The sequence below is a fragment of the Lemur catta genome, chromosome 6 (genome assembly GCF_020740605.2).
Source record: "Lemur catta isolate mLemCat1 chromosome 6, mLemCat1.pri, whole genome shotgun sequence".
Classification (NCBI taxonomy): domain Eukaryota; kingdom Metazoa; phylum Chordata; class Mammalia; order Primates; family Lemuridae; genus Lemur; species Lemur catta.
Window position 1 is genome coordinate 34700634 of NC_059133.1, and position 24060 is coordinate 34724693.

The following is a 24060-nucleotide window of genomic DNA, read 5'->3' on the forward strand; positions in this document are numbered from 1 at the left end:
ATTTTGTTGGTTGTTTCCTTTGCTGTGCATACACTTTTTAGCTTGATATGACCTCATTTGTCTATTTTGCTTTTGTTGCCTATGTTTTTGAGGTCTTAGGATGAATAGATTTGTTGGGAAAAACAGGAATTCACATTGGACATACTAAACTTGAAATCGCTATTAGATATTCAAGTGGGAATGCCAAGAAGGCCATTATGTATATGAGTTTAGAGTTCAGGAAGAAATCCACACTAGAGACATAGATTTGAAAGTAATCACCACATATCTCTTACTTTAAGTCATGAGAATGGATGAGATCATCAAGGAAATGAGTTTGGAAAGAGATGGTAAATTCAAGGATTGAACTCTAGATCATTTCAATGCTCAAAGGTCTAGGCACTGAGAGAGACCAGGAAGACTAAGATGAAAGAGTTAAAGCTGCTGATAGGTTAAAACCTTATTGGAGGGGCCTGAAGAGATAAAAGAATTGAAGGTAGTAAGTACAGATAACTCTTCACAGGGCTCTGGTATAAATGGGACACAGAACAATAGGGAAGTAGCTAGAGAGAGCTGTAATATCAAGACTTTTTTAAGATAGAAAAATTACAATATGTTTGTTTGGCTGCTAGATGAGTAAAATTGATGGTACGGAAGAGAGAATTCCTCAAACCATGTTCTTGAGAGGCAAGGGGAGATGTCATTTAGTGTCTTCTCACATCCAATAACACAGAAAAAAGTCCATAGTTTTGTTTTGTTTTTTTAACCAAGATTGGGCATTTATCAAGAGATTGAGACTAAAAGAGAGAAATTCTAGAATTGAGGATATATGCAACAGTGGAAACAAAACAAAGAAGCATGGAATTCAAACTGAGCAAGAAAAATATTGAAGTCTTGAATGGGGTAGAAAAAGTTGAAAATATGATGGAATCAAAGGACTGTAGCTCAGAGGAGGGTTGAAGAATGATCAGAGTCCAGTGATCTCTAGAAAGAAACATTTTGGAGAGATAGTGAGGTGCCTGCAGTTAAGATTATGGAGAGGCTACAACTGTTGGTGGTGACAAGGTCTAGGTTGTGAACATGGGAGAAAGTGATGGGGTTGAGTGGAGGACAAGTAGTTGGAAGAGAAGAGGTCAAGAAAGTGATGGGCAGGGCAATGGATCATTATTCTATATGGAGTTTGAATCACCAACAATTATGACAGAAGTAGTGTTGAAAGCGCAGTAGGAATTTTGGAGTCAAGTCTTTAAGAAATGAGAGAGTGACTTAGGAGATGGTAGTTAACTTCCAAAAAGAGAAATAGTGGGTCCTAAACCTGATGGCATGAATCTAAGCTGGTGATTTTAGGGAGGAGGGAGAGAGAATGATCTGAAAATGGCAATGAGGACCGAGGCAGCTTAGCCCTTATACTGAGTGCATATGGGAGAGAATACAGGCCCACTGGTAAGCAATGCCAGAAAGGCAGTAATCCTCAGGGGACACCAGATTCCATGTAGAGTAACATAGACTCTGTATTACATACTATATACTAAACATTATATTGTATAATATATACACATATATAAATAATTGGGATTATTCTTTATATTAAATCTTATCATTTATTTACAAAAATAACATTATATGATCTCAGTTTTCCAGGACAATAAACATTCTTTATAAATCTTATTTTTAATTTCTTTTTTACTACACCATATATCAATGTACCATCTGTCATTTAAATATATCTTCATATGGTCACATTTTTTTCCTTGATTCCCATGTAAGGAAGTTAAGATACATTTAAATTTCCCTCCTGTAAAGGCAAATTTATTTTAGGGAAAGGAAAATCATCAGGTAAAATGTTCGCCTAACGATAGCATGCTTAGGAAGCATGTCCATGGTATTTTGTGAAGATGTCAGTTCTATTTACTATATCTGCCTCTACCTTTGAATATCTGTGTTGCGAACTTTTGACTTTTTCTGAGAAGAAACTTCTTGTATTTTAATTGGAATATATAGTTACCAGTTTTTAAAGCTCTGTGATAATTGGAACAAAGTAGGTATTTCATTCTACATTTCAACTTTCATTATGATCTTTAACCAGAGATGGCACTTTTCATTCCAGCTGTTAAATTAGCTCAAAGATTTTCCATTGGATTACCATCCAGGAAAGTGTAGAATCTATTACTATTAATACTAAATATCAACAAAATGAAAATAACGTGCATTTATGAAAGTGCTTCCAATGTGTCATACAATGTAATCAGCGGCTTATATGCAATACCTTCTTTAATCTCCATGTCTGCCTCCAAGGAAGGTATTATTATTATTAAACTTAACTCAGAAAGTTTAAGGTCATACAGCTACAAATAGGCAGAGAAAGAATTCAAACCCAGGTCCATTTGAACTCTGAAGCATGTATACTTATCCACTTAAATATAACGCTCCTTTTAATGAACTCACTTAATCAACAATTATCAAGTGTCTGCTATATCCCAGGTATTACAGAACTGCATGCTAAAAACGTAATTTAAACACTGCTTGAAAATCAATATATTTTCTTTTGCTTTATTCTAATATCATCCACCAGTTATTCAATTATATCGAGTGAATTTGTATATGCAGATGGAATTAGTTTTAGAATAGCACAGGTACATGGAGAAGGCAACACCAATAAGTTCTTTTCTTGTTGCTTTGAGATTTAACTATTCTGAATGTTGGAATGGGCACGCCTAAATTATCTACATACTATCTCAATAATTTTAGCATTAAGTTGAGTGAAGAAAAGAGATTTCATTAAATTTGTATAGAAAAAGGTAGTATGTATGGTTAATGAAAACAATGTATAGGTCTAGAGACTAGAACTCTGGTTTTGGTTTTATTCCTTTCTAATAGTGTACATAGTAAAGACCAGACCACTTAAATTAGCTAATCCTCACTTTCCTAAATGTAAATTAGAGATAATAATTATTTTCATGAGTCATTTTGAAGACTATTTGTAAAATAAGACATATGAAATTGCTTTGAAAATTTTAAAATGCTAAATAAAAAGATTTAAAAAAAAATAAACATGCAGACAATTTTTACATTAAAGTTTATCCATATTATGCAGGCAATAATAACATTTTAGGGCCTATCTATGTCCTTGAACAACTTCTCTTTATTTACCCAAATAAGAAAGCAAGTGGACTTAGCTCTAGGGGAAAAAAAATATGGAATGTGAAGTTATATTCAATTCAATAAACACTGTCAATTACTTTATTATCCTAAAGAAAATGTGCTGGGCATTGATGGTGATATATTTATATATGTCTATATGTACAGGTTTGTGTATGCATATGTATGTGTTTATGTAAAAAGATATAAAAATATATGATTTTTTTTTTTTTTTGCCAGTGTCACAGGCTTGGAGGCTTTAATGTCCTGTTGGTGGGAGTGGCCCTAGGCCAGACAGACACTGGCACCAACCAGGCCTTTCTGAATGACATTAGCAGCTCCGTCCAATTGTGCCTCTTGCTGGTGAGGAGGGGCCTGTCCATTTACTTCCTCTTGGTTTTTTGAGGGGGTTCCTGACCACCTCTACTCTGCCTGTGCATCTAGCTGCTGGCAGGAAGAGGCTGCCGCGGTGGGCTAGCCCTTCTCCATGCCAGCACCCCCACCCCGCTGGTCATGTTAGCGCTAAGCCCATGCTGATGCCATGGGGGCTTCAAAGCCTAAGAGGAATGAGGGTCTCCTGGGAGCCCTGATGCTGGTTGAGGCTGTCCAGGGAGGACCTAAGATTTGGGCACCCCAAGGTACTGGTCATGTTTATTGATAATTATTCCAAAGTACAATCATATATTTGGTCTTATTGTCAAAGGAGTGAAAGTGAGAGAATCCGTATACATATAAATATGCATATATGTATTTATATATGCATATACAAACATATACATACAGACATACAAAAATTAATATTTATACATGTATAGATATATGTATATACAAGAATATATAAATGTACACAAATATATACAAATATAGATATATACACATATACATATATGTGTATATATATTTTTTCCTCCCCTTACATGATTACAATGCCATGAAGGCAGAGATTCTTCATCTTAATATGTCCCAAATTGTCTATCCTTGTAAATAATATGCATAAGTATGTATGTGTTTATATGTTTCTATATGTGTGTGTTTTGTGGGTCCTCAATGCATATTGAATGACTGATATTCAGATCATGAAGACCAAATCCCTATCCTTAGGTGGCACTTAGAGAAGAGGAAATATACTTGTTCATCCTCATATAGTACCCAGAACCTTATGCTCTTCCTCACACAGAGAAGGCAACCGATAAACGAGATACAGTGTAATTTAGAATATGGTAAGTATGCTAAATATACACAGTATGGAGGGACCAAAGAGGAGAGAACAATTAATTTTAATTGATTGATTTATAAAATGTTTCTCCCAGTCATTTGCATTTCACTTTTTCAGAGACTCAATACCCTTTAGTATCATAATCCTTTATCAAAATGGGAACAAATCTGATGTTTCTGATGTTACTACAGCTCATTTGCATCATAGCCTTTAATCCCTAATTGTGTTAAAGGTGTCTCAAGTTAAACTAATTTCAGGCACCACAGGTTTACAGAAGAGATCATTTTGAGGGTTCAGGGTTTTTCTCTTGTCCCTAAAATCAAAATATTTTCACTGTTGACTCTTGAAAATATTTCTAAAGTCATAGGTACAGTTAGTGACTGCTTACAAGGCTGCAATATCTCTTCTCCTTCTTACCTCTCTCTTATAGTCCATCCTTCATCAAAATTTTCCAGGCTCGTCCTGAGTCCTAGCTCCAGGCGCACAATTCCCAAGAGTGACCAAGAACAGAAGAATATTGGCATAGTAACCTTATTATGGACCCTGTCCTGGAGTTTCTCAATCTTAGAGAACATCCCTGAGACCACCTACTGGTCCTCCTCTTTTCCTTCCCCAGTTTTCCACTTGATCCTCAGTTATTTCTCTTTCTTCTCTACCTCCCTTTATAGTTCTCTTCCCTTGGTCCCTAGCTTTGAAAGAAATAGGAACCCAGAATCCATTCATAGATAACCTCTGTCTTTTACTCCTGCCACAAGTTTCACGAACTTTCAGATGGAAGTGCCATGGAACAATACTGGGGAGTAGAGAGAAATTGAGATGTCAGACATTCTTTCTGAGGTAAAGCCTACCTGAATTTGGAGGTGGAGAAATGAGGACCACCACAGTATCATCGTTATGTCTATTCCCATCTGTCCCAGCATCCCAGGCAAAGGAGATTTCCTTGAAAACTAAGAGCAACACAGGACACTGTCCACCTTAATATGGAAATCTGCCTTCATATAAGGTGCTTTCTATCTAAGTCTCCTTACCATGCAGCTCAGCAATGGTTATGCATATCATTACATATGAGTCATGGTGACTTTTGGGGTAAGATTTACTATATTATAGCATTACTTATTATAGCAGAATATATATTATATCTTCAGGCTTCCTAATTTGTTGCTCATACTGCATTATTATTTGCTCACTAGTGTCTGCTGACAACCTATAATATTTAAAGGGAACACTGGGCGTTCATGAAAATTACTTTGCTTATGTAGTCTGTGTGGTTCGGCTACCCCTACTGAAATTGTCTGATTTCCTTCTTAATCATATTCATATCCTGTGCTGTCACTGCTGGTGGAACATCAGAGGATATGAGCTGTTGATTCATATCTACTTATTGGTTAATTAAAAATGGTTTAAATCAATAGTTCACTGTTACAACCGGTTGCCCCTGTCCTACTCTATGGCATCACAGGGCATCTGATTATTAGAATAGTGATTAAATTTGAGTATCTAAATGCATATCTACATCATTACATAAATCAAAGTAAAACTTTACCATGCTGCAGAGCTTAGCCTACAATGGAAATTAGCAAGCATAAAGTTTCAACAAAATGTTTAGAAAAGAATTACATTTTCAAGGGAAAAGACCATTTGATAAATGAATAAAATATCTTATCACAATAGTACATTCTTGGGGTTCTTTAAGTACAAATTTAAAGTTCTAACATAGAAATAGGATAAAATTTAAAGGATACATTAACTTCTCCACACCCTCCCTCACTTCCCTGTTAAGAAGTCTTAAATTCTCCCATTATTCACTCCTTTGACTCAATATGTGATTGTAATTTTGGAGTAATTATAAACCAATATATGATTTAGAATGAATTCTTTTTTTTCACTGCTTCATAGAGGCTTTCAGGGAATGGGACACAGGACAGATATGTTCAATGTTGGCAAAAGGATGGAACATCATATTAGAGAGCCTTAATAGAACTGAAGGGAATGGCAGGCCTGGGTGAGAAGTCCTATGAATAAGAAAAGAATAAGAAACCTCTGGAAATGTGATGCCTCCACTTTTGTTCTTTTTGCTTAAGGTTTCTTTGGCTATTCTGGCTCTTTTCTGGTTCCAAATGAAGTATAGAATGATTTTTTCTAGATCTATGAGGATATCAAACTATACTAAAAGGCTATAGTAGCCAAGACAGCATGGTATTGGCACAAAACTAGAGACATAGACCAATGAAACAGAACAGAGAAGTCAGGTATTAAACCATCCACATACAGCCAACTGATCTTTGACAAAGAAGACAACAACATACACTGGGGAAAAGAAGCTCTATTCAATAAATGGTGCTGGGAAAATTGGATAGCCACATGCAGAAGAATGAAACAGGATTCTTATCTCTCACCACTTATAAAAATTAATTCAAGATGGAGAAAGGACTTAAATGTAAGGGATGAAACCCTAAGAATTCTAGAAGAAAATGTTGGAAAAACGCTTCTAGCTATTGGCCTAGGCAAAGAATTTATGAAGAAGACTCCAATGGCAATCACAGCCACAACAAAAATAAATGAATGGGACTTGATTAAATTAAAAAGCTTCTGCACAGCTAAGGAAACAATCAACAGAGCAAACAGACAACCTACGGAATGGGAGACAATATTTGCAAGCTATATATGATAAAGCGCTAGTAATAACAATCTACAAAGAACTCAAGCAAATCAGCAAGGAAAAAAACAATCCCATTAAAAAGTGGGCAAAAGACATGAACAGAAGCTTCTCAAAAGAAGATAGACATATAGCCAATAAACATATGAAAAAATGCTCAACGTCACTAATCATCAGGGAAATGTAAATTAAAACCACAATGAAATATCACCTTACCCCAGTTAGTAATCAATAGATGGCTTATTTTTGAAAGTGAAAACAATAGACAGGCTTATTTTTTAAAAGTCCAAAAACAATAGATGCTGGCATGGAATGCTTATACACTTTTGGTGGGACTGCAAATTAGTACAACCTCTATGTAAAACAGTATAGAGATTCCTCAGAGAACTAAAATTAGACCTACCATTCAATCTGGCAATCCTATTACTGGGTATTTATCCAAAGGAAAAGAAGTCATTGTATCAAAAAGACACCTGCACTTGAATGTTTATTGCAGCATAACTCACAATTGGACAGACGTGGAATCAATCCAACTGCCCATCAATTCATGAGTAGATTAACAAAATGTGGTATATATATACCATGGAATCCTAGTCAGCCATAAAAAAGGATGAATTAATGTCATTTAAAACAATTTGGATGGAACCGGAGACTATTAGCCTAAGTGAAGTATCTAAAGAATGGAAAAACAAACACCACATGTAGTCACTATTAAACTGGAACTAACCAATGAGAACACATGCGCACAGAGGGAAGTAAAACTCAGTGGAAACCAAGCAGCGGGGAGTGGGGAGGAGAAAATGGGCAAAAACCTACCTAACAGGAGCAATGAACACTATCTTGGTGATGGGTACACTTACACCCCTGACTCAAGAATTACAAAAGTGAGCCATGTAACCAAAAACATTGGTACTCCCATAATATTTTGAAATAAAAAAAAAGAAACCAAATTAGATGACTATAAGGGCACTTCCTACTTTAAGAGTCCATAAATGTGTCAACCAAGTTGGGGTCTTGGGCGCATAAAGGTTTCAATGTATGGTGATGAATATTGATGGAACAAAAGAGCCATGGAGAAGGAGAGGGAGAGAGAAATAATTTAGTCCCATTTAATTTTCAATCCAATTCAGCAAGTGTCTATTATCTATGATGTACAAGATAGTCCATTAAGCATATCACAATTCTCTCCCAGTTGATTTATTTAAGATATGTTTATTGAGTAGCTACAATTGAGTATACATTCTACACATAGCTGAGGATAGAAGGCATCATCATCCCCTTTGAAGGACTGCAAATCTGGAACGGAAGATGTGAATAGCAGGTTTTGCATTGTATGAACATGACTGCCCATTTAATTTTTAATTGAAAAAGATGGGGATATTTCATTATTTACAGAGAATATATTAAAAAAACATATAAAATAGTGGAACGATCAGGTACTGTAACCTGAAGTTGAACATCTGCCACGTACTAGTGAAACAATTGTTCATAAACCAATATCTCTATTAGAAGCCTCCGTATTCCCACCTATAAAGTTGAGGTTATTTATAGTGTTGTTATAAATAATTAACTATTAAGATCCATAGAGGTTGTGACGAATTTGTTGTTTTAAATAGTTGGAAAGGTAGTACAATTTCAGTAGTTATGAGACAGGGAACTGGCAGGTACTGCTTTAAGTATTGCTTTGGGCATTGCTGCAGGCATTGCCTTAGGCATTGCTTTGGGCATTGCTACAGCATTACCTGACTGAGTCAGGAAGTCTCAAAACAAAGTTTCAAATTACCCTGATCAAAACATGATGGAGGCAGGCCAAGTTCTAACTGATTATAACCAAGATGGTGGAGAAATAGAGGGTGTCACTCTGATTCCAGCAAATCACAATCCCTTTCATGAATATTCCTTCCCTTGTTTAGCCTATAATTAAGCTGTTGCTTAAATAGAAAGGCAACAGGAACCATAGGATCAGTTCTCTTCTGCAGAGAAAACTTGCCTCTGCTCTGTCTATGGAGTAGACTTTCTATGGTTTCTGAATAAATCTTGCTTTTACTTTATACTGTCAGCTCACTCCTGAATTCTTTCTTGAGTGAAACCAAGGACCCACTTGGACTTCAAGTGGCTCCCAGCGTTGGGAGTCACTTTCCTGTGTCAGTTATATTTTATAAAAATATAAATTATATAAAAATAGTAACTTACAGAAACATAGCTGGCATTAATATAATCCGATCCTGGAATACTAGCATCAGCTATCAGCTTCACTCTGTTATTATTATCTAGAAGAAAATACAGAGTCAATGGTAATTGGCTTTTAAAATTATCACGACTTTTTTATTATAAAAGTAATACAAAGGAGTTCATGATAAAACACTCCAACTTAACAGATGGGTGTGAATTTAAAGAAGTTCCTTTTATCCCATATTTCTACTACTCAGAGACAATGACTATTAATATGTTCTTGTATATATTTCCAGAATTTTATATGGACATTCTTAGAAAATTACTTACAAACGGTATGATATACACTGTGTTTTGCAAATTACTTTTTTCATTTAACTATGTCTTTCCATACCAGCATAAAAATACCTAGTTCATTATTTTTATAAGGTATTTCGTTGTTTGAATATAGCATACTTACTTTTTTATAATAAAATGATGAATAACGTAATTGAATGTTTTGCATATATGTAGTAGTATATTTGTAGAATACATTACCAGCAGTAAAATTCCTAAATCATGTATACACATTTAAAATTTTGAAAGATATTTGTAAATTGTTCTCTAATTGTATCAGTTCATACTCTGGATAAAAGAGTTTGAACAACTCTGTTTTTCCTGCATGTCACAAGTTATTATTAAACAATTTATGTTCTTTTGATAGATATAAATTGATATCTCATGGTATTTATTTTGATTTCTTCAAATATGAGTGAAATTGAACTTCTTTGCTTATGTTTATAAGCCATTTAAAATGCCTTTTCTATTAATTGCCTATTCATATTTTACCATTTTTCTATTTTTAAAAAATATTTTATGCTAAAACCAAAAGGCTACATATAGTCTTGTCATATGTATTAAAACTTTCTTCTTAGTTTGTCATTTGTCTTTGACTCTGTTGATCAACGCTGCCATACATAAAATTAATATCATTACATAATCAAATTTTTCATTATGGGTTCTGGATTATGTATCATTCATCAAAGTTGTTTGTCATACTGAATATTATTATTTTCACAGACTTATTTATAATTTCTTCTTGAACTTTCATGAAATTTTCTAGTTTTGCTTTAAGTATTTCATTCTTTGATCCATTGGTATTTATTTTTTTTCTTAAATTATGTATAGATATATCTTTTATTGTTGTCATTTGAAACAACAAACAGTCACATTTTTTAATCTCTTCATCCTTTCTTCTCCCTGATTCAAAACAATACTTTTATCATACACTAGATTTCTCTAGGTATTTAGATCTATTTCTGGACAATTTGTTCTTTTCCATTAATTTATCTGCCTATTCTTTCTTCAGTGTAACATTTCTAATTATTACTCTTTAGAATATTTTAAGATCTGGTCAAATTAGATACTCTGTATTCATTACTTTTCTTCAAAGAAAAGTGTCAGAAATTATTTTTTTCCTGAGAATTTTTACCAAGTTGATATTATAATTAGAATTTCCAGTGATAATTTTAGCTCAACATGGAACATGTGAAATAGCTATTACTACTTAATTGTTTTAAAGCGGATTTTTGTTGTTATTTTCATGGAGGAAAAATGGATAAATAGGATTAGGTTTGAATTCCAGATGATCTACCTACCATACATATGGCCTTGGGCGAATTGCTTAGCCTCCCTGTTCCTCAGTTACCTCAGCTATAAGATGTAGTTATAATACAGATTTTGTATAATCCTCTTCAGGAAAAAGTGTATGAAAGCTTATAGTAAACACTCAATATATGTTCTCATGTTCTTAAAACTTAAGTGCATATTATATGTTAAAATGATTTAGCTGTTTTGTTAATAATTACAATTATCTGTCCAATGTGTTTAAATTTAGAGATGAGAATGTTTCAACAAATTTCTGCAAATAATTTATGTCCCAAAGATATATAATTTTGTATGATCTAACTATTTTAGTGACATTGTAACTAGTTCTGTAATTAAGGAAGGGAAGCCATCAGGTTTCTGTTTACTAGATATGCCTACTTATATCTGAATCAACAACTAGCTAAACTGTATTCATGGTGTTGGAATATTCTGAAGGTCATAGTTGTCCGGTCAGAGATGTGGAAATCTCTTCTGAAAGCATTTGTTGCTAATTCTAGTATCTTAAAGCCCCGTAAGCTAATATCTTCTAAAATGTACTGTGGTATTTGAAATTTTACTTCTTACATTACTCAGGGGAAAGAAACAGTGCACTACACTTAGCTGGCTCCAGCTAAAATTCAAATTCTATTAAAATGAATTCATTCTCTACAGGGAAAAAATATGTCTCTTCAGCTTTATGGGTTCTCTGCAAGCACAATGGGAGAATATACTTAGTTTAAACATCTTTTTTGCTTATTTCTTGTGTGTGAGTGTGTGTATGAGAGAGAGAGAGAGAGAGAGAGAGAGAGAGAGGGAGAGAAGGGAGATTAGGGTGTACTTGCCCATAGAGGTGGCTGTTACTTTACAGATATTTTACAGCTTGGTTTTTAACCCAAGCTAGGGAATTGGGCTTGTTACCTCCACACTGTAGACCCTAAAGGCCTATGACTTAATCTTATTCACCTAGAAAGTTAGCAACTTTTAAAAATAAGCCATCTATTGATTACTAACCATCATAAGAACTAACATTTTGAGTGCTTCCTATGTTCCACTACTGGGCAAAGTGATTTACATGATCATTTCATCTAATCCTCACAATAGCCTTATGAGGTAGAGACCACTGTATAATATAATATGTCCAGAGTCACTAAGGTAGTTAGTGGGTAAAGAGGATTGCAACTTAGGAAGTGTGATTAATTAATTTTTGGTCTTAGCCTCAGTTATGGAGAGTTGGGGTAGTCATACTTCTCAGTTCATTTTATTGTTTTAAGGTGGTTTATTTAGTCCCATCAGCCACTCTTATTCTCTTCCTATCCTATAAATAAGAGGCTAGAATTGTCTGATTTTTCTTACAGCCATAATGGGAATCTAGATAATGTTCTGAGATCTTAATAAAAGATTGAAAAGTAATATTTGAAATATAGATTTCTAAGATCTCTAATTTTACATCTGTTAAGGTAGAACCTCCTTGGAAATAAGTTAGACATATTTAAATTACTTATTTTATGAATACTGATATATTAGTAATTAATACAATGATATTAGTATACATAATTAGAAATGAATACTAATTATTCCATAGTAACTGTCCTTCAATCAGATTATAGTATTTATTTTCACAGAATACCACTGAAAAGGCATGAAGCAGATAATCTGGAAGAAATCTAGGTGCATATAAATATAAAAACAGGACTAACTTTAATAAATATGAAAAAAGCATAAGAGATATAATTTGATAGTAATTGCTAATAAAATACAGTACCACAATTCAATTAATACGTAATAAAATATATTTTAAAAATAACAAAAAAAGGTTAAGATGGTGGTCATTTTAAAACACTCCATAGCTAAACCAGAAACAATAAGTGCACATACATGGTTTTATGTTTGGAAAGCGATTTTTCGCTCTATTCCAAGGCAGGTCAGCATCAGTTGAAGAAAGATCCTGAAGAAATTTTGGTAATTCCTGTGGAAATAAAGTTATAGCAAAGTTTACATTTATTGTCAAAAATAATTATTTGTTCTAAACATTTTTTATTTTTAAATTAAAACACCTATCATAACTGTGGAAACAAGTTCAAAATAACAGTAATGAGTTTACCTAAACTTGCATTATAGAAATATCCTGAACAAAGTTGGTCCATTGTCTATCGCTCTTTCTAAGACAGTATCTTTGCATTTTGGGAAGCCTTAAGATGTGACTATTTTCCATGTGTTACTAATGGTTTTGTCAGGAACACACTGACTATTATTTATTATTTTAATGTCCACTTAATAGAAAGAAGGGAGTTCAATGATTTATTTTTTGTTTTTTCTCCTTGGGCAGTGTGATTTCATGCCTATTAATCAGTACATCATTGGTCAGTTTGAAAAGATGCCAGAGGTCAATTCCTGTTCTCAGTAGGCATTGTCAAATCGATAGTGGAATGCAAAGGTGTGATTAAGAATGATCAGGTACAGATTAAGGGTCAAGAAAATCTATTATTGACATTTTGGTGAAAAATCATATTATCTATCTACCTTGCTCTTTGTAAAACAAGCATCATTAAAAAGGCTGGTACAAGAAAATAGGTTTATATTTTGTTGAGCTGATGATTTGCATTTATGAAATTCATCATTTTCCATTTGAGAAATCTCTACTTGCCAACTTCCTTAAAAAGTGTTAAAATATTTTTCTTACAACTTTTTAGACATCATTATAAATTACTTCTTTTAATTGGATAATTCTCCTTTTCTTCTTCTCCTCAAAAAGAAAATCTGGACAGTTGTTTACCTGTAGTTATGTGTTAAGGGAGAAGGATGGTGTAAGCATCTGAATTCTGACGTGTTGGTATCAAAGGCTTATAAAATGATGTTTTTAACCAAATGAGGAGTCCTAGAACAGCTTCCTTGTGACAAGGTTTTCAGAGTACGTAAAGAAGAGGGGGAAAGGGTGAGTTTGAAATGGACTGAAAATGGTTCTTGCATTTTCTAATTATTTCACATAAAATTTCCATTTATAGATTTAAACAACTCTGGCTTATACCCAATTACCTGGTTGATTGTTTGGATAGAAATGTTACATTGGGTGGCCTTATTCTTATCAGGGCACACAGGACTTCAACAATCCTCCCTATTTAGCTGTTTCTCCTATCATTTCCTCTCTTTTCAGTGGGATTACAGATGAGCTAGTCTGCTCTGCATCGTTATACTTTTGTACTCATTCCTCCTCTCTGGAGTACTTTTCTGCCTTTATCTTTTCATTGGACTTCGGCTCATCCTAAAGTTCACCTCAAAGGTCATCTTTTTTATGAAGTCTTTTCTGACTAATATCTAAATGGAATCGATCCTCACTTCTTTATGCATATCTCCATCATGATGTAGTGTATTTGTAATTTTTTATATATGTCTGTGGTTCTTACTATAATATGAGCTTCTTTATGGTAGGAATTATCATCTTAATAGCTATATTTGTGCAAGCTTCTTAGTATTGCTCATGAATTCAATCATTTCAGTATTCACAATTCAGTGAAGTAGATATTCTCATTTACATATGAGAACATTGAAGCACAGAGAGTTTAAGTAATTTGCCCAAGGTCACTTGGCTGGTAAGTGCTGAATTGATATTTATCAATGTGCCAAATACAATGTCTATCACCTAATAGGAGCTTACAAGTATTTGCAGTATAAGTGAATATGACATGAGCTAAAAGATTTATTAAATATATGCATCAAATATACATTTGTTAATTATAGCATAATAATTTTTCTTTAAAAATACTTTAAGAAGCATTAGAAAAAATTTAAAAAACAAATTTTTAAAAGCATGGTTTTCAAAAACTTTGAACTAGAAACTTTCTCAATATATGTGAAAATATTATTGCTAATAAAACTTTTTATCTACTCAGTCATGCATAATGTAATTATATTCGCTCCTATTCTACTGAAATTACACTTTTGCTCCCGAAAAATTGAGAGTTCTTGCTGTATAAATGCTAAGAAGAATTTTATGGTACCATTGATTTTGTTAAGTCCAGACCAGTATTACTTAAGAAGCATAGCCAAAAAGCTGCAGGAAATATCATTAATCTTCTCACATTTTTGTTATTATTCCCTGAGAGACTGAAATATTATAATCCTGAATTATTTAAGGCAATTGTTTGCTTCTTTGTTTCATATGTTCACATACTAAGAAATTCATGGAAAAAAAAGAAAGTTTTTGGTGGCATTTAGAAATCTATTTTATTTTTATAATATAAAATAATCATCTAAGTTAGGAAAGATGTTTATAAGTCTTAAATTAGCTTACAAATCTGATCTCTGCCATATGTTTTAAGATAATTTCAATTTTATGGATATATAAAATATTAAAAAATAAATTATTACCAACTTTTAAAATAGTTTTAAAGTGATAAGTTCTTAACTTTACATATTTCTATAATGTGATATAGCTTTTATTCCATAGTAACTTAAAAATAAGCTTCATAAAACATGGCAGTACCTGTGTTTATTTTTTTTTAATTTTTGGACAGTTTTAGAAATAACATTATTTTTACAGTTTCTGGAAACATCAAGTTCTGTTTTCACATTCAACGATACTGCTAATGTATACTAAGCAGACAAATATAAAATGAAATCATTTATTGTCTAAACGTAAAATAACCATTTAAATATAAGATGACATTTATAGTATGACCTAAACCTTGAATACAAGGAAAAACTAATGAACACAGCATTTTAGGTTTGAATCTACATCTGAATGAAAGAACAGAAAAGAAACAATGACAGGCTGCTATTGCAGGGGAGGTCTGAGGAAGAGCACCTTTTCCTGACACAGTAGGTGAATAATTCTGATCAGGTTGCACCAGAGGCTGACCAGTGTAACATTACTATCCAAACAATCAACCTGGTAATTGGGTATTGATTATCAAGGCCAGAGTCCTTCATGGCCTTGCATGCTTAAAATGGACATGAAATGTGTCACATGAAACGACTGGAGGTCTTGCAATGTTGTGACAACTGCTAGTAACATACCGAAAATTCTTCTTGAAACTTTAGGTTGTTGTTTGTGCAAAGGTCTTCAACATGTTGCAGGAAGGATTTCTTGCTTATTGGTCTCCAAGTAAAGAAAGGTATAAAATGGAGTCATGTTAGATTGTATTCGTTTGCTTTAACATGGGCACTGGCTGCACTGTTAAGTTAAACAACAAGGGACATCTCAAAACCCACAAACAACACAGCCCTTTAAAGTCACTCTGTCATATTTACAAAATTAATTTTTCCTCTTTAAGTTCACTTTCTTTGTACTCATGGTACAAAATTCCTTCAATTTTTCAGTGACTTGAAATGAAGGATTTAACATTTTCATGATGAAAAGTTTTTCAAGTAAATGTAAGGGCATAAAGTTATCACTGAATCCTAAATCATATAATACCTCTTTGTCATACAGAAAACATTTTATACATTACAAGGTTTTAGAAGATATAAAATATTGCAGTGACCTCATTCTCATAATGACATGGTTTTTAAACCCCAAGGAGTTTAAATATCCCTGTATTACTTCCCAAGCTAAAATACAGACATGCAAGCTTCACCCCAGAGAGAGAGAAAGCATTTCTCCAGTTACCATGCAATTAGTCATGCTTTTATGATTTATATCCAGCTTGGAGGTTTTTCCAACAAACATACAAAAAGGGAACCACACATTAAGATTCACTGAGTCAGTAAATCTAAAATTGATATTCAAAAAGAAGAAAAAAATACTTAAACTTACTTGATGGATTTTCTATAACTAAGTAACCTGCAACAGAGATTGTGTTAAATGCATTGTGAGTTGAAGGGGACAGCTCATTCTGAAAGAGTTCTAGATTAAAATCAGAAAATTATGATAAATCAATAATACATGAGGTACTATGCCTTTAACAAATATGTGATCATTATTTCAAGTTATATTTCATTTTTTTGAAATTATATTATTTGGACTCACATATGGCCAAATAATAATTTATATCTTCAGCTAAAAAGGTTATATTGTTAAACATTTAGGACACTACATTAAAAACAGTATAAAAATACTATGTATTGCATAGTATTTAGTAGACTAAAAGAGTTAATGTGAATTATAAAAAAATTTCCTCTATCTATAGAAAGTGCTGAACGAGGGAGAATGGATCTATGAAAAATGTTATAATATTGCCCATGTCTTGTTTCATGAGTAAGTTTGGATGAATATACAGCTATGAATGAAATTACGGTCATTTAAGTGATTTTAGAATGTCTCTTGTATTAGATCAATGGCCAAGTTATTTATACCCTGAAAAAAGTTAAAATAATTTTTAGCAGCTAAATAGATTATGAAACACACACAAACTTAGGGATGGGTGCATCATTAATAACATTATTTGTCATGCATAACAAGTTACACTGCAAAAACTCCACAAAAGACACAAACTATAATGCAGTAAAGTGAAGAACATATAACTTTTCAAAACTTTCAAATTTAAATAATATTAGGGATAATTTTACTGTATTCCTTAAGTGAAGACTGTTTGTAAGATGTGTTTTTGAAGTAAAGGATGAATAAGGGAAAATAATTGGCATAAAAATATTACAAAAATGGTACAGAGATGAGTTCAGTGAAGGAAAATTGAGTCAAAAGGAAGTATATTTCATTAAAATCAAGGAATTGGTGAAAAATATGGGGGTTCTGGAGCAGGTATTACCAAGAAGAATAACAGAATTCTCAGTTAATGATGGGTGTCCCCAAGCAGAAGAAGGTATCTCCCAGATTCTCTGGGTATAAGCTGGTAGAGCATCCCATTAGCAAACATGGCATCAAAGTGATAGAGTTGCAATCAATAGCTGAGCAGAGAGTCTTGGTGGATATGCTTAAGAGCTTCTCATAACACCCTAGAGTGATTCCAAGAAGGCAACAGAGAATTCCTGACTCTATCTAGATGAATATGGAGATGGCTGAATGGGCTATTGAATCAGAAGAATCTTTGCTTTGGGGAAGGGAAGATAGAGTGTCTGAAAATTGGAGGCCCTGGAAATACCTCTGACATGGTAACGGATGACACATGCAGTGGGGACGGAGGCAACAATCAATCCCTGTTGGAAATAATTACCCCTCAGCAAACACCAGCAAGAAAAAAACATAACCACAGGCTAGACCCACACTACCTAGCCCCTTACACATAACTGGTGTACCAATGTTCCCATCATCATATTTTTCAGAAATATGAAAGAAATGAGGGTTGGGTTGGACAAACCCTGATTAACTGAACTTAAGATATTAATATAAATGACTGAGATGCGTAAGTTAGCAAGATCCACTTCTCTGCTACACGTGGAAAGGAAATTATTGAGCTGTGTGAAGATCACTTTTATTATACAAGGGAACATTATTCCATTTGTGATTGATAAAATTCAAATGCACTGTATCTGATTTAGTGACAGGCTCATGGTCCACCCATTAAAAGGACAGTTAGACTACCATCCTATAGTGGAGAGATTCTCTCTTTTCCCAAAGGATCTAGGATTATTTGAGGTTGTACTGGAAGAATAGTTTTACTGGGATAACTTAAATCTATCTGATAGATACTAGTTTCTGGGAAAACATTAATAAGTCATTTAGGGAATCAGTACACATTTGTTAAACTCCAAGAGACATCAAACATGAATAATTATATTAAAGTATAAATGAACAAGAAATAGCTAAAGCATAATATTACTGTTAACCTTGTTCTTCTTTAATGATGTCTATTCTTCATTTCAGAAACTATAATTAATTGAATAAACACATATATTTTCCTTTAAGTCCATTTCTTTTCAGTGAAAAACTCCATAGAAAGTTGCTTTTATTTTAGTATTCCTTTTTACTTTGAAATTGAAAGCTTTCCCTAAAGATACTAATTTTAAACCTTAACTGACTAGCTATTGGGTTTGGGTGGACATTTGTGAATTCAGGATTTATTATAAAACCTGATTCCCTTATTGGCTTCAAATACCTGCTCCAACAATTACCAGCTATGTTAATCTTGAGCAAGTTACTTAATCTTTCTGTGCCTCAGTTTCCTAATTTGGAAAATAGGGGAAATACATGTAAATCAAGTTCATATATATAAAGGGCTTAGAAAAGTTCCTGGCTTTAGTAAGCAATACGTGTTAGTTACTATCATTAGTATTATATTTACTATTTCTAGTTTATTTTGTATAACTTAAGCTGGTCCTACCTATACTCTTCTACAATCGATATTGATATAAAAAGGGATTTTTTTCCAAAAGAATATTTTCTTAATTTTACTCAAAAAATGGGTGGACTAGATTGTGTTAAATTAAACAGCAAGAGTTCCTATTGTACTTGCTCTAATCAGCTTAAAGAGTGATCACAAATATCTAGACTTCAAATCCAAGTCTGGAATTCTAGTTCTCAATTCAAGAATCCAAACAAATCTCTAATATACTGAGCATAATTCAGTTTTTATATAATCATGTGAAAACATTTCTAACCACACCCACATTTCTGACATTATTCTTTGCCACTTCCCCTCACACATCCTATTTATACTCCAGGTATTCTCTTGGCATCCTTTCTGCTCAATTTTTTAACATTCCAGGTGTTTCCCTCACAACCAAGTTCTACTTATTCCTTAACATCTGATTCAAATGTTAACCTCTCGATGGACCTTACTATGTTCTACTAAAAAAAGAGAAGAGTATTTCTTTCTTCCATGAAATCAAATTTCTAAGGCCAAATCACCTTCTATCTTGTACTATGGCTATTTAAATCCCTGCATTAAAAATACAAATGTTTGCCCATCCTCCGCAGTGAGGTATCACAAGAACAGAAGAATAGGCTCCACATGTACCCGCCATCAAATTGCACTGACTGATCAATACTATGGTGCTCACATGGTAGTAATATTCTCCAGGGATTAGTAGATTGGGGGGGGTAAACTCACAACTAATAGATGCGATAAGCGTTGTAGAGGGAAAGGGTATGCCTCTAATCCCCACTTGGGTGGGGCAATGTCATGAAATGTAACCAAAATGTTTGTACCCTCATAGTATCCTGAAATTAAAAAAAAAATACAAATGTTTAGGTTCATATATACTTGAGAGCTAGACAAGGATTAACATTTGGCTTACTCTATATCCCTCATAATTTTATTTACAGTAAATACTGAATTATTGTTAAAAGTAAAATTGTGGATGAATTCATAAGATACACAGCAAAATATAAGTGCTCTATTTATCTTGAGAGAACATCTGAATGGAATGTATTTTTTAACTAAAATATTAAGAAACTGAGAATTCTCAGGAGGTCCTAACTCAAAGCTTCAAATAAGTATGATCAATAGATTCATCAATAAACAATATATGAATCTAAACAAAGGCCAATATTAGAGCATCTAACATTATAAGTTAACAAGTCCTAGAGACTTTGTTAGGAAGTTAGACATATGAACAATAAAATCACTCTTACCTACCCAAGTGTTAAACGAAAAACAGGTACCAAGTGTATAAAAAATAAGTAGAGTCTGATTTGGCTGTATTTTCTTTTCTATATTCTCTAAACCCAATTGCTTTACATAGTCTGTTCTTCACATTTGTGTTTACATAAGAATCTTGTAAGAAACAAGGTTCTAATAATCTAGTTTTTACATAATTTCCAGTCTATGTTTATGTCAGAGTCACATGTGAAATGAAATATTGAAATACTTATCATGAAAGCTCAAATTGAGAAGATATATTGGCATAAATTACCTGACTATTTCAAATAAAAAACAGATTTTTTTTCCCTTCTCTGTTGTCTGTGGTATCCATATCATTGCTTTGTTTCTTAGCCTCATGTTGTATGGGTGTATTTATCTCTTAGGTATTGGTTACATTCTAAATTGTGTTTTTCTGTGAGGTTTTAAACTTTTATCTTTATATAGAAAAAGTATTAATTTGAAGAAATTATAGAGAGAATTAGAAAAGAAGGTGGGACATACTATAAGGAAAATGCATCAATTTGTCACTGATGAGGTAATTACATTCCTTGTAGGAAAAAATTGTTTGGTTAGATAAGCATTAAAAAACTCACAGAAATTGATGTGCATGAAAATCAACAATGTTATTTCAGGAGTGCTATTTTCAAATCAAGTGACTGAGGAGATATGCAAATAAATTCAAACAGAAAATTGTTATTAATATTTTTAAAAACTTCTAAAAAAATTATTAAATGGAAAACATTTTTAGAATGGTAGGGTATTTGTATTCACTTACTGTAGTGAAGGTTACTGCCAAATTATATTCAGTTCATTAGTGAATAAATCAATCTGGGAACAGTCCAGATTTCAATAAGATAACTGACCACTTTCCAATATAAAGGGCTAAACATTTTTTATTACATGAATCTTAGCTGTCTTAAATCTTATGCCTTTTGGTTGAAGAGGGTATTATTTCACGTCTGGGCTCATTTCTTTAAAGTCTATCAAAAACTTAAATTCCACTCAGATTACTCTTGATGGATCTAGAGAGGAACCATTTATTTATGTTGGCAGTGGTGATTGAAGACCATATTGTCACAGAGACTCAGCTTTCCCTCAAGGTCAATTAGTTGAAATCTATGGGGAATTAAAATATAGTCCTAATAGAGAGCCACAGATGATAGCCTATAGATTAGCAGCTTAAATCAGCATTACCAGTGGCATAGGACAAATTGAGAAACTTTATTTTTTCTACTTATCCAGCTACATTAGGTTAAAATAAAGAAAATTTCAAATTTATAGCCTTGATGTAAAAAGATGTATTTGTACACTTTCATGTGTACTTGTTATTTAAATAACAAATTTGTTAAGGACCTATCTCTGCTAAAATTTATTAATTAATATTCCTAAGTTTTGCAGAATACTGAGTGTAAGTTTTGAGTTTGCTATTTCATCAAGTCACTAATTATTCATAAATTTACATCTATTTCTATAATATTCTATCACTTTATCCAAAGTGTCTACTGTAATGCTTTCAAAATTGTCTTAAATTTTGTTCTTTCCGATTGTTTTTCTTTGTTCTAGGCTTTAAAATAATGTCCTTTCAGATCCTTCTTCATTCTTTTACCAAATTACCAATTTTTCTGTGGTCTTTAATACAAATTTAAAATATCCTAACCAATGGTTAGTACTATGCATCTGACTCCAAAACTTCACTTTATAAGGGAAACATACCATCTGAATAAGTGAGTAATACAACACTTTTCTCACTTAATTAGAAAAACAATCAATTAGTAAGTGCTATATATTACTTTTTCAACATGTCTCCTCATATCTGTAAGGACAAACAGGTTTAAAAGGAGCATGTGAAGAACAGCTCTTTGGAGGCAATGTCTCGCTTTTTTCATCAAAGTACTTCCAGTGCCTAGAACAGTGACTGGCGCTTGAGAGGTGCCCAGTTAGCATTTCTTTTATTCAAAGAAGATGAAATGGTCTCATAGATTGAGAAGAGAACGCAACATTCTTGCTGACGTCAAGGAGCTGAGGTATGAGCTCCAGTGTGGCAGACGTTGCATTTTCCGTATTACTAAGCCTCTCTCACATTAGCAATTTGAAATTGAATTCTTGCCAGATGTTTTATTTTGTCAACCATGTATTCTAAATTTAAACCACAGGTATCAATTAGCTACCTCACTGGCAATAGGTCAGAAGTGGTAGATAGAGAGGAGGAAGAGACTGTTGAAAGCTGTGTGAAGAGGTGGACAGGGGTTTTCTGCACAGGCAACAGACGGCACAACAACAGCTAAGAAGTCCTCATAGCCTGAACTGTTAGCTAGGGTGGTAAGTAAGCAATGAAGTTTCTCTGTTAGAGGTTAGAAGGAAATCTCAGAAAAATAGATTTGGAACAAGATAAATCTACTTTAACTAGTATGATATATGTAAAGGTGTTATAAAAAGGTTCTGATTTGCCCAAACTATTAAGTTTATCTTTGTCAAGATAAGGCTTATGACTGAGCAGGACACTATTCACTGCTTCTAGGAAAGAAAATTTGATGATAGAGACAGTGAGGGTACTGTAAAAATGGAGGTATTTATCTCTGAGATACTAATGGCATAAAGCAAAAAAAAAAAAAAAAAAAAAGGTAAAAGCATCTTATTTTATGATGACAAAGAAAGACATTCAGCAGAGTTGCTTTACTAAACCACCTGTGAGTCTGGAATGCCCAGAGGTCAGCTTTGAATGCTGGATAAAAATGAATATATTATGTGTGGTGTGATAATTAAATCTTTAGTTCAACAGAATCTTACTTTGACAAATGTTTGAATTCTATCAAGAAAGTCCTTTGAAGAAAATGTTTTCATAAAACTATTTTAATTCAGTCAATGGGAACTTCGTAACTGATTTAAAATAAAACCAGGTTACTCATGATTCCAAAATGCTAAATGTGTTGAGAGTAGAAATAGACTCAGCTTCCTCTGGTTTCATAATGCTGATTACTATTCATGGTCAACCAGCCTTATGGCTCATGAAGAATGACTCCTCTGTAGTAGATTTGTGATTTTGAAATCAAATGCATTCTTATTCTCTACCTCCATTCATATTCTTTGTGTGAAGAAATTTATTATAGTATCTCTGGGGCACTCAATCAATTGCTGGGATCCCTGCTAATGCTGACATTCTGTTATGCTATTCTCAGAATGAATCAAGAAATTTTTGCTGAGGGTACAAATGGCATTTCTGACCATCAAGGCAGTGCCTGGAAGCATCCATGGCTGGCTACCCATTGGTCAGAACAGAAGCAAAGTTTCCATGAAATATGCCACTCTGTGCATGCACCAGAGAGTCAGGGAATGGGAAATCTCATTGTCCTGATCCTTACAGGTTACCACCTACAGTTGCAGAAATGAGCTTGCATAAAGTGTGAACTCAATCTCCACCCATCAGATGGAGAACTCAGCTCTTGTGTCATGGTAATAATAGAACGAGAAGCCTGTAAAGAAATCTAGGTGAAAACTTAATTTACTATCAAAGCTAACACAACATGAGAACACAGCAAATTCTCAGGACATGCACATTATGAGTCAATGTGCATTTTGATAAGATTAACTTTACCATATAAATAGCATGCAATATTATAGAGGACACATGGTAAGTAGAAAGAATAGATTATTGTTTTTTTTTTTGGCTTTGAAAACTATAGCACATTAAACAACAAGATATTCAATATTGTGTATTTTAAAATATAGAGCACACCACCTAACAAGATTAAAATAATCACAGCAGAGCTCTGCATTACCACAGTAACTTACTGGATGAC

At 33.3% G+C, this 24060-nt stretch overlaps 1 protein-coding gene across 1 annotated transcript in view; it reads right to left on the minus strand.

Moving 5' to 3' along the window:
- The window catches only part of PTPRQ (protein tyrosine phosphatase receptor type Q), a 189965-nt gene that overhangs the window by 14786 nt on the left and 151119 nt on the right, over positions 1–24060 (minus strand). Inside the window, exons 36-39 of the mRNA XM_045553305.1 lie at positions 16540–16566; positions 15801–15882; positions 12663–12753; positions 9183–9259 (exon numbers count right to left, since the gene is read on the minus strand). Coding sequence (XP_045409261.1) covers positions 9183–9259; positions 12663–12753; positions 15801–15882; positions 16540–16566 — 277 coding nt within the window. The remainder of the gene's footprint in view (positions 1–9182; positions 9260–12662; positions 12754–15800; positions 15883–16539; positions 16567–24060) is intronic.